Source organism: Prenolepis imparis, unplaced genomic scaffold (genome assembly GCF_030444845.1).
Source record: "Prenolepis imparis isolate NDT839.2.m4 unplaced genomic scaffold, iyPreImpa1.0 SCAF_4, whole genome shotgun sequence".
NCBI classification, from domain to species: domain Eukaryota; kingdom Metazoa; phylum Arthropoda; class Insecta; order Hymenoptera; family Formicidae; genus Prenolepis; species Prenolepis imparis.
Window position 1 is genome coordinate 10415766 of NW_028141162.1, and position 12882 is coordinate 10428647.

The following is a 12882-nucleotide window of genomic DNA, read 5'->3' on the forward strand; positions in this document are numbered from 1 at the left end:
TACCGAGATCAGACTCAGATAGCAGTTCGGATTGACACATCAGAATACAACCGCAATGGCGTTAGTCGGCCATTGTACGTGCGATAATTCTGCTCGCGTTACCCTTCATGTAACTCTCACCCCCCTGACGCGATCACGTAGGGGTTGCGGCTCTCTCTAGTAGAACCCCCTTTCTCTCTTTCTCTCTCTCTTATTCTCCTTGTCAGGAACCCCAAACGAACCTTGACCAGTCAGGAATAAAAGCTTTTTCCTTCTGCAGCTGTTAAACCAGTGACCTCCATAGTTGCGTGTTCCCGAATATCAAAATGCTTACGGTAGCCATAGATTTCAATGGTCACCGTCGTGTCGGACGCTCAAAAGAAAGAGGACGTTAACCAGAGCGACCAATTAATTGTACGTATGCCTTGCTAAAATCATTTAACAGAGGTAAATTCTTAATAAAATATCAAACAATTGTAGATGCCATTGTGCCCAAGAAGGGATACATAGAAGTTGTGTTTTATACGATTCTGATCTTTAATATCAAAAGATCGGAAACATTCTGCTATCTGTAACTTGAGATGTCAAACAGTTTGACATTAAATACATTGAACAGAAGGCGTTAAAATAGCTCTAAAAATTTTAAAAAAATTTCAAATTATTAAAAATCTCTTGTCCTGAATCTTTCTATATTATAACTTTAAATAATGATTGTAAAAAATATGCATACTTGATAACAGATTCATAAATCTGCTAAATGCTTGTGCAATTTCTTTCAAAGAACTCAAAGTGTAATTAGGATATAAGTAAAACAGTTTTTTCTATATATCGCAAAGTGCATCGAGAGAAAAATTCTTGCGCATAGCGAAGATTGCTAGTGCAGTTGCAATCCGTGATTAATCCGCAGAAGTTTTAATTTGAGTTCGAAGATATTTCTTCGAACGCAGCTTTTAGTTGAGCTCGTACAAGTAAGGCCGGTTTTTGCGAACGAAAGTACCATTACATTCAAAAGTTCAGGTGTAACTACTTAAATCTTCAACGAAGTTGAATAACGTTAAGTACGACGAACAGTTGAGTACCAACCCGAGATACGAGTATCGTGCATAAACTTAATAAGCGCGGGACATCCGAGCGAGATAAGTGATCTCGTTGGGGCGGAGCGCGACTTATTCGCGTAAGTCATCTGTAATCATCTTTGTTATTTTTTCATTAAATTCCTATCAAATTCAACCTGAGTGCTCCTCTAATAAGAAAATAATCTCATAATCAGCGATATATACAGGGCGCCTCTAAATTATCGCGTAAACCGTTTTACGCAACGATTCTCTGCAAAATTTAGACTTTCGTTATTATGTTCGTTACAAGTTTATTTTCAATTTATGGCCGTTTGATTGAAAATTTTTTAATCACTTTGTTGAGATAAACATATGCTATATGCAGAGATCTCGAATTATTTTTCTTGCAATTTTTATATCAAATTCCTTTGATGACACATGTGTTTTCAACATTAATGTAAGTCACTCTCGAAGCGACCGTATATACCCGGAAATCGTAAAAGTGTAACGTTTTGATCGTATCGGAGTTAATATCGTGTGATATTCGAGGCGCATATCTAGGTCACGGGTTTCTGGCTTCTTCGTATCCAATTTAATTTGCCTAGACTGGTCGCGTATCCTATTAAGTCTGTAACTATTCCTTGATGTCATCATGCGCTTGTATGTATTTTTTTAATTATCCGTTATATATAAGCTCATAAAGTACCAAATAATTTTATAAAATATATTGACATTTCATATTTGCTAATTATGCAAGATAAAAAATCATTCAGTGTACACCGTGTGTAAAAATTGTTGTTGAAAGATATCCTTCTGTGTGTTCTTATAAAGTTAATGTTAGTGTCGAGATCATTGCATAAAATTATTGTATTTAAATTCAAACGTTCGTTATAACCGCATGCTTTATAACGCGAGCTTTCATATTCGACAAGATAAGTAAACGCTGGTAGAAGACACGAGACCGTATCCAGGGCAACCGGACCCTATCTCATCCTCCGCGGACCTGAGAGCGTTTCTAGATGTCTTCTTAAGTTGCCGGAACAAACTTCGACCCGGTAGAACAACGTGTAATGCCCAGAGGGAAGCGGGAGAGCGTTGTCGAAAGAAAAAACAGACGAAGAAGAAATTTACTTACAGCACGGGATTACTGTTTCACCCCGGGTCATCTTCCGCGCCTCCAGTAACGAGTAATTTAACTCGTCTCTCTCGCGCGTCCAAAAGCGCCGACAATCGTCTTGTTTGTGTTAATTAATACAGAAGACGCGTGATTTAATTTCTTGGCAAATTAAATTCTTATAGCACGTCGGCAATTGTAACGCAAGATGAAAAAATTTAATTAAAGGATCGCGTTAGAAGTTAGCGTAAATTATGTAAAAGTTTAATCTAGAAGAGAGCGATAAGTATTTAATAATTTTATACAATAGAAAGATAATATTTATTGAAAATTTATATCTCTTAACAATTTTAATGCAAAAAATATTATTAATCAATCTCTCGATACGACACACGAGATGTGTATTGATTGCTATCGTAATGAGATATTTTTTTAGGGCACCCTCGCTTCTCGTTTTTTTTCCGATCGTCAAGACTTCGAATCGCGTAATGTTCCCGCAATTTTCCGGAAACTTCAAAGAAACACCGTAGGGCCGCAGCGAAGATCACAATGAACGATCGTTATGCGTATTCAAAATGGTCCTACCTGGTAGGGTGTAGCCAGGAGTCCATTGTTGACCCTTCGCTTTTTAGGGAAACGCAGTCGATTGTGCAAGCCGGGCTCACGTGTAACCATAAGGCGGATGTTGATGGATCTACCTCTTACGCGACCCTCCCTCTTCCCGATCCCGCGAGAATAGATTAGATTTAGAAATATTCAGAAAACTGCAAGCATTCGCACGCTTGTGTACATAGTCGTAGATTTTTATATAAGTACAACAGGTGATTGTTTCTCTCTTGAATTCTTACATTAACTTTTTTTATATTTTTAATACTTTTTAATATTTATTAAAAATATAGTTTTTAATAAAAGGAGCTAAATTTCTTCTCTTTAATTTATTTTTAATATGTTTTCATCATTCATTATAAGCTCTACATTTGCGATGACGTAAATTTTGCCAGCAATCTTACTTGGCCGCCCCGCTCGACGGAGGCGAGAAAATAAAAAGAAAAGTTCCGCCCAGATCGTATATGTTATGCCCATCTTCGTCCTTTCTTCTTCGTGGCTTTTACGGAGCTACGATCCGCAGGATCTACTGTCCGCATTAGAAGCACACATGACAAAACCGATGACTGATGACGCGAGCACCCTCTCCACGGCGCAAACTTTTGTTTATTCGCATCTCCGTCTCCATCGATCAATGGCCACCACGAGCTTTCCGTAAAGACGTAAGAAACCATAGAAGGGGATGCTATGATGTCCTTATGAAATATCAGGGTCGAACAATTCCTCGCAAATTCTTATTATCAGTAGACGCATTATTGTTTGCACCGGCAAAGAGTCGACGTGTTTTTGTTATTATGCAACATAGAATTTTGCCCTAGAATTAAAATTAGATGCAAAAAATATTATCATTTCTCATTAATTTATACCTAAATAATTTCATATTTTGTTCTCCAACAAAATTTTGGTCCTTTATAGGAAATTTATTTGCGTACGATTTTTTGAATTCAGAAACATCGTGTATAGGAACATTTATCATAAAACCGAGATGAAACGATTCAAAGGTAAGAATGAGACTTAATCGCGAGTCATCGTGTGAGATCGCTATTTCCATCTTATACATAATCGTAGAAGAGAACCGGTCGATGAGAATGGAGAGTGCATCGTGGCGTCCATTCCGCGCGACGATGGTGAACCGGAAGGTCGCCCCTTTGGTACGAAGGGCGTCTGAACGTCGGTTCGGTGCCGTTGCACAGAACGATTTATTGATTAGTACGGCCAGCCAATGGCGCATTGGTCAGTTGCACGAAGGCTCCCCAGATACAACCCCAGCGCGCAAAGAGCCGAGGGGGTTGAGTCAGGGAGAGGGTTGCAGCCCCCATGGCATCGTCCGAGGGTCCGGGGAGAGATGTTGTAGCTTATCTCATTCTCGGAAATTATGGTGGAACGATGAAGGGCGCCGGGCGGTCGTGTTCTGCTTTCGACGGCCATTGCTCTTGAGCCTTGCCGAAAGGCTAATATTCCTTTTGATCATACGGAAAGAAGATCGACAGATTTGTAAATCAGTTGTAAGAATCGTGAATTTCAGTTTGCCGATATCTTCGTGTCACCCCCTTAATCTGTTTAATGGCAGCTGGAGCGTGATATTAAAGTTTTCATATAAAGAAATCAAAGAATTGATTGTAAAAAAGAAAACGTCTTATATAGACAGTTTTAACAATACAAGTACAAAACGAAAAATATTTTATTGTGTTTAAAAAAAGATTTGTTAAAAAAACGAGATAACAAAATTGCAAGACATTTTTCTTATGTATTTCTTAATTTATATTTTATACTTTCTCAAGTTGATTTGTTATAAGAATCTAGCGGCAATACCGGTACTTTTAACCGTAAAAGATTAAGTAGTCAAAGGCTTTTAAGCCCACGCGCGGAACCGTTATCAATTATTCAAGATCGAGCAACCAATCTTAGATCCCTCTCTTACAACGCGCAGCCGCACACTCCGCGTTGTAACTTTCTTTCTAAAATCCTCTCCTACAGACTCTCTGATTCATCTCCTGTAGTTACAACCCCGCCTTAACTCGAGAGCCGCGACATAATTAGGCCCACGACATCAAGTATTTATTCTTTCATTAGCCTCCTCTCGTAGGAAGCTACGAGAGGGTCGCAGATGAGACGATGTCATCCAAGCGTAACTTGATCAACTTCAAACTTCGCCCGCCGCACTCTCGCTACACTCCAACCAAGTTGCAATTAGTATTGCAAATTTCCATCCGCCCACTTTGTGCTTTATAAACTTACCTTTACCATTCGTTATTCTTTAATTAGAGTTTTATTGTTAGTATTTCTAGTATTTTAGGTATACTATATTATTTTTAACTAATTGGAATTTTCTGCGAGTATATAAAATTACATATACATATATAATTATATGGAGTATAAAAATATAATATTATTTTTTCATTAAAATAAATATTTTTATGTATTTGCGAATCAATAATAGTACATTTAAATGGTTTTTATCTAACGAGATTTTGCTTCTCTAAAGCTACCCTTATTTGATAATTATTTTTCCTCACAAATTATAGCTACATAATAATGAAAAAGATTTGAAGATTTATTGTTAAATTAATTCACATTCTAATTAGATGATGGAAATTTCAAGGGATGCTTATAGAATTTTAATAATATAAAAATAAAAACTATTTACTATTTACTATCTTCAGCATGGGTCCACGACATCTTTAGCGCATAGCAAGAAAAAAGATCACGAAAAAAAATTAATCCAAAACAGCACGCGTCCACTGTGAGAGTAGCAAGATGCCCATCGAAGCGTGGTCCAGACTTGCATCTGCCGCCAACATCCCTCTGCCTTTTCACAAAAAAGAAATCGCGGCTAAGTCGGTTTAAATTATTCAACCAAATTTTTTTCACGTCATCTCTTGCTTCTTTCTTGCAACAGCAGCCGTTTTTCGCGCGTGCTGAGGGCATCGCCACGGTCATTTTTATCGTCATTCAGGTGATCAGAGATCTTCAACGAATTTTTTTTCCATTCAATGGCAATCTTATGGCACATGCCACAGATTTTTTTGAACGCTTAGATTTCAAAGTGTATCTCTCGTATCGCACTTTAAATTTTTCGCTGAATTAAATATAATTAAACTATTTTTATAAATAATTATTTTTATCCGCCAATTATTTGCATTATTTGAAAGCACGCCGTAATACATGAATCGAGAGATTTAATGTAATAAAAAAAGCCGTGAAATATATGTATTGTTATTAATAATAATTAATTAAAAATTCAAGAAATAGAATATTTCGTGCACACTTATTTTATAGCGCGTTAAATATTTTGTGACGAATTAACAGACAGATGATATATTTGGAACGTATTTTGCAACATATACATACATAACTCGCTACTGTTTACATACCGTGGCTTTGTTGTCATTCGCGAGACTCGAGCGGGCAAGTAGCGACGCGAGACGCTCCATATAACGTTATTATCCCCCGAAAGACGATCGCGACAAGTACGAGGAGGTATAAAAAACGATTATATATTCTCTATCAATTAAAATAAAAATTCGGCGTTCGATCTTTGCAATTTAGAGCGCACTGTTATCATTTTGCTGCCTTTCGCGTGGCGAGACTGGAACAGACGTGAAATGCTGCACGTGTATTATCTCCCGAAATGCGATCGGGACAAGCACAAGAAGATGTGAGGCACGATTATTATCGACAGTTATTAAAATTCGGCGCTCAAACTTTACACTTTGGCGCGCGCTTTTGTTCGCGCCTTATCGTTTTGTTGTCATTCGCGCGGCGAGACTCGAGCGGACAGGCAGTGATGTGAGACGCTCCATGTGGCGTCGTATTATTGTTGATATATCTCCCGGAACGCGATCGCGACGTGTACGAAAAGGTATGAAAAACGCGATTATTCTCTACAATTATTGAAATTCGGCGCTCGATTTTTGCAATTCACATTTCGTCGTTGTATGTGTCGAGCAGTGAAAGTCGAGTGAATAAGCAGCGTACATATATGTATGTATATCGTTCTGTATATCGTCGCGTTACTTTTTGAAACGTGAAATAAGAATAATACATATTAGTTTCGCAAGATTTAGCGTTTGATTTAGAGGATGCAAACAAAGTATCATACGTGCAATATTGAGTTTTGTTTGTGTGTACGTACACTTTTTTGGAAGGACTCTCGCGTCTTATAAACATTAACTCGACTCGCATATAAAGATAATTGCGTGATATTTAAGTTTACTCGCAACATTTCCGCATTTTTAACCTATAATTTATTTTGTATTTAGTCACTTATGTTATTTATATCAAAGCAAAATTGTGTGTGAGTAAAGTTGCCCTAAATTGCGAATATATTTTTGATTAGTAATAAAGGTTAATTTTGGCACGACAAATAGTGCGTGAAGTTGGCCGCCCAATCTTCGAGTCTGCCGCGCGCACGAACGATAGTTTTCACATTCTTGTTCCGTAACGATATAATATACTGCGGGAGTGCCGTACGTAATTATTATTGCGTGAATAATAGCTGCGTTTTCGTGAGTGTTATAAAAAAGCAACAATGAACTCGAGAGAAAAAGGAAAAGGAAGCCCGGGGAGGCATCAGGAATCGGAACAACTGTGGCGTAAGTAACTTTTAACTTAACCTATAATTTATTATTTATCACTTGTAAAATTAATTATCCTTTTGTCTCCGCAATCTATTTTACTTTATTGTTTATTATATATATATATTTTTTTTTTCTAAATTTTATTATAAAATATTCTCTTAAATCTTAAATTATTTAATAAAATGTTTACAATAATTAATATTTGTATATATATAAAACATTTCAATATGGTATGTTTAATATATATAATTATTTAAATTATTTATATACAATTATATATATAATAATCTAGATTATTTATATAAAAATTTTAGATTTTTATTTATTATACTCTATTTGAATATTCATATATGTAAAAATTTCTTTTCTCGTAAATTATGCAAATTTTCGATTAAATATATATTTAAAAAACAAATAAAAAATTTAGCTATGCACACACAATAATTATTTTTTAAAATTTTAATTAATTTAGACAGCATTTTATAAATTGTATATATTTCTATGTTACAGGTCAATGTGTACTAAGCTCCGCTTCTGTACAACATAACCGTAAGTTTAAATTCTTTTTTATTTTAATTTCAAGGTAATAAATTTGTAAAAATTATATATCAAAAATTTATGTAAATTTATAAGAATCAATACTACAAAAATATCTTGCTTTATTTATTTTTATAAAATGTTTAATATATCTGACTTTAGTTATTATTTGAATCTACATTTTTCATTTATTTCTATGTTTTAATTATTATATTTAAAAAAACTAAAAATCCACATTAATAAATAAAAAGATAAATATATAACATTTTGCAAATTTATTATCTCAAAATGAATAGGCTAAGACAAATTAATGAAAATATAAATATTAGTATTTACAAAATAAAATAATGTTTTAATAAAATTATTATATATATATAAAATGAAATTATTATTGTCGAAAGAAATTATCAATGTTTAGTTGTTATTTCATCTTTTCTTTTTCATTTTCTCTTTTTTAAGCATCTCTTTTACAAAATATTATGTCTTTTTAATCTCTCTAAAGTTTCTAAAGTTATATAAACTAATGGCGTACATATTGTTAGAGATTTCTTATAGATATGCATGTGGCACAAAATTTAATTAAAAAAAATATTTTACAAACATAGCTTATTCTATAATTATAGAAATTAATTAATTTAATTAATAAAAACACATTTACTTAATATAAAATGTTAATAATTAGTAATTGTGTCTATTTTATAATGCGTCAGAGAGTTTTATCTTAATTTTTCATAGCCTATCCATTTATACATGATTAGCGAATTGTAAATTCTCACTGAAAAAGAACGCTTCAAGCTTGAATGAGATTTAAAATAATACAAATTTATTTTATAAGTTTGTTTATAATAATACACAAATGACAGTATTAGAGAGAAAAAAATATATTCATATTGGGGTAGATCTACCTCTTGTAAAACTTTTGCCAGATTCAAAGGAAGTATCGCCACGCACATAAATCAAATTAACTATGTAAAAGTCCACATTTGGGTCCATTCGGTGACAGTTATTAAAAAGAATGAATCCCTTGGACAGATGCTCCTTTCCACCGTGAAAATCATGCCGCGGACGTTTGATTTATACATCGACCGTATGGGTGGGCCTTCCAAGTTTTCGGTAGCGAAAAGGAAAACTCTTTAATAGTTTCACGCGTGCGCGAGATCCATTATCGAGATCCGATAGAACTGAGAGCCGGATCTCCAAAAAGCTCGAAAAATCTCATTAAAAACAATTTTACATCGCAGCAGATATTTATGACAATATATTAATCAATAATTATATTTTCTATAACATTATTCTCTCAATCAGAGTATATCTATATGGTTTTCACATAAGACATAACTTTCGTATCATATCACGTCGAAGAATAATCCATTTGTTTATTGTTTAAATATAATCCATTATCGTAAAAAAATATGCCTGCTTGTTGAAGAAACATAATTTTACTTATGTGATTTTTTCGTTCACGCTTGAACAAATTATTGAAAGAGAAATAATTTGTGTATCGAAACAATGTGTCTTTCGGCGAGAGGGATGGGCAAAAGTAGCTTTATATGTCAGCACGGATACATCCAGTGCGGAGTCAGTTGCTCGTGATAAACTACCAGTAAGGATCGAAGCTATAACGCTCTCGTAAACATCCTCCCATCCCTGCCGTTTTCTCGTTCGATGATATCGTCTCTTCCTTTTCACGGCACTTACACGGCAACGCGGCTGACAGCAACAGGCGGCACATGTCTCTTTTATCCTCTTTCACCTTCGATCGTGATAAAACTCGTCTTTACAGTTCCCCGCCCGGTTGTAAGTGAAAACGCGGTGAAATCACAAGCCGCGTCCTCGCGTTTTATGCACGTAATTCGCGCCCCGTGCAATATATCACATTATTCTCGAAGGTGCAACAAATATTTTGTCTTTACTGTAATTTTCTAACAATGGTATGCTTGTTATTTTGCACTGACGATGAAGGAAGTACTCTTGTAATTAATTCTGTAATCTTAACTAACCGTGAAATCATTTTTATATTAATGTATGTATAATTCTAGTAAATTAAAGAATTAAAAACATTGCTTGAAATTGCATTGTATGAACTTTACGTTAGCGTAAAGTATATATATATATGGAGCAAGCCATTAAATTTAATTAATTAAATGTATCCGTCCATGTCAAATTAATTACTGGAGCACGTGGATTTATTATCCTGTTCCGAGAACAGCTGTGCCTCGCGATCGCGCGCGTAAATTGAGGATTCGCGTAATTACACGTTTCGCCGAAGAGAAGATAATGAGAAAGCGCAGCGCAAGACGCTTTTTAACACCGGGTGATGATAGCAATTCAGATTACAAGAACTAAATTGACTTTAATAATATTACGTGTGTGTCGGAACCTTACCTTTTTCACTTATATTTCTTTAACGTTTTATAAAAAAAAAAAATAGAACGTTGCATATTTCTGGCTCAAGTCACGTCAAAGTTTCGTTGCCCTCAACACGATTTAGCGTTGCAACGGAGAATAAATCGACGTATGCCCCCTTTTTCCATCTATGCCCCTTGCATTCGAGTCCCCTGCCCGTTCTATCGTATTATGCAGAAAACTTCATTGTTGGTTCACTCAATGGCGGACGAGGTGGATCCCGGGTTTTACATAATTTTGCCACTGTTATTGGCGTGGTAAGTCGAAGAGATCCCGTTTTATTGAAGGATATAAAAAAAATTGAGTGAAATATAATCGGGCAAAAATAATCATTATAAAAAGTAATTATAAAAAATCATCAATTTTAATCATTATTAAAAAATACAGAGACAACTGTAGTAATAAACATTCATGATCCATTTTGAGGATTAACAATTAAAATCACGGAATAGAAGAGAAGTAAATGAAATCAAGTGTCAAAATACATTTATACAGACGGATAAAACTCCTCAGTTTCGGACATTTGTCTGTTTGTCTTGATATCTCTATGACTTCTCGTGGTATTGCACCATTTCGCCTTTCCGGTGTCCCTTTTCTCGTTAGAGCCGCTCTTGAAGCTTATAGGTTTTCCGTCTCGAAGGACGCACGGGCGAACCTTCTCTCAAGGAGGCAAATACGACGGATATGATCGAGAGGTCCGAAATACGAGGGAAGACAGATGCGAGATTCGAGAGAAGGGCGCGGCATACTTACAGCTCTCGCGCAACTTTGCCGCTTCCGTCTTTTCGATATTTCTTCCCCCGTTCACCGCCGCTATCGTTGCTCCTATATGCGCGCCCATCTAATGTGAGAAACCTGTAATGTGTTTACTGACGGGAACGGTAATAAAAATATGACATCGAAATGTGATGGAATATGACTGCGATAGCGAGCGGGCGAAGTCATTGATTTCTCTCCTCTCGATTTCTTCTCTCGTCTACAACGAGAGCGGAAGAGGATTTGAGGAACTTGATTGGATTCGGATAGAAAACTGATTGAGGATTAATCGTGAATGAAAATATGCTACAGATTGAGGAATTTTTTACCTCGATTTGAATTTGTTTATCATGATCTATATCTGTGTCGAAACTTATATTATTAAGGATTTTTTTTTACAAGATATTAAAAAACTTGTGATAATTTCTGAATCTAATGCAAATTTAATCGCATCGATCGTTTCGATATGATGGAAAATTTCTTACTCGATTTACCTCGCTTATATATGCGCCTGCTATTACATATCTTTTGTGCTCTCGTTGGTGAGATTTTCTGCATCCGGCAGATCTGTGCTAACGAGAACGTTATAGGGGTTGCTATGAGTAAAATCGTCCAAGAATATCGCAGATCCTTTGAAGTGCTGACAATCCGGCGCAAACTCTCGAAGGTCGATCGATCTTGGTTCCGGACATTAAGACGTCTCGTAATACAGGGGTACGCCTTTGTGCGACGCCGGTCGGGCTTTTCGAAAAATTATTTCCTCATTTAGCTGCAGACGCGATACAAAGTGCCCCGATACTGAGGGCGTAGTTCTGACCTACGCACCCTTTCCCGCAGCGAGCCTTTCGATAGTCGCGGGTATTTCGATGTCGCCTATGTCTCGATCGAATGTCCAGTAAAAATGGAGAAAAACCAGATCCTAGGACGGAGCACACGTCCGACCGGAAGAGTGGGACAATGCCCGGGCTGGCAGTTGGTCTTTGTTACGTAGGAACGGAATGGAAGCAGAGGCGTTAACATCGATTCCTGCGCAGAAGAGCGTCGGGACGATGCTTTACTAAATACTCGCCAATAGTCCTGTGTAACCTTTAACTTCTCTTCTTGCCGGCGGCGAAGTGTGTTGCAAAACAGGAGATATATCGATTATAATCAGGACACACTAGCGGATCTTGACGTCGATAATGGGGGGGGGGGGTTTGCAAAATTATTTTGTTTAATATTTTTGGTTTCATGATTAGATTTATTTATTCCAGGATCAACGACATCGATAGCTCTTTAATGTTTCTTTTTCTTTACTTATATTTTTTAAACAAATTCAGCAAAACTGTTTCTTTTAATTTCCAAGGGGGGGGTTAAACCCCCCCCTCAGGATTCGCTAGTGTCAGGACATAATATAATAAATTAAATAAGAAATGAATTACGTAATGTATGGAAGGAACTTTTAAAAGTTAATGTTTATGACAAAAGTAAAAGTTCAATGAAATACGGGCAAATTTGAAACACCGGAATTATGTACAAAAGTATACAAAATACACAGCTGATTGGATTTAAATAAAGTTAATCGCATTATTTCCAAAGGCATGTCATTTATGACGGGTCTAATTCTCGTGAGAGCACTCTTATATAAGTGGATTAAATACCCGCATAGCATCTTCTTTCTTTTTCTCTTCTCTTTTATTGGACGTTGATTCACGAAGAATGTCTTTGTCATTCATCGCGCGATTTATTACAAGCCATTTAACTTATCGCGAGTTATTTTCATCAATTCACTTAAATAACGGATTTAAGAACGAAGAATAACACTCATTTGTATTACGATAGTACGACAGTATACCTTGATTTTTACAAG

General features: G+C 35.8%; 1 protein-coding gene across 1 annotated transcript in view; it reads left to right on the forward strand.

Moving 5' to 3' along the window:
• Positions 1-7110: 7110 nt before the first annotated feature.
• The window catches only part of LOC145935090 (uncharacterized), a 72923-nt gene continuing 67151 nt past the window's right edge, over positions 7111-12882 (forward strand). The window contains exons 1-2 of the mRNA XM_083036151.1: positions 7111-7349; positions 7845-7883. Coding sequence (XP_082892277.1) covers positions 7286-7349; positions 7845-7883 — 103 coding nt within the window. The 5' untranslated portion in view covers positions 7111-7285. The remainder of the gene's footprint in view (positions 7350-7844; positions 7884-12882) is intronic.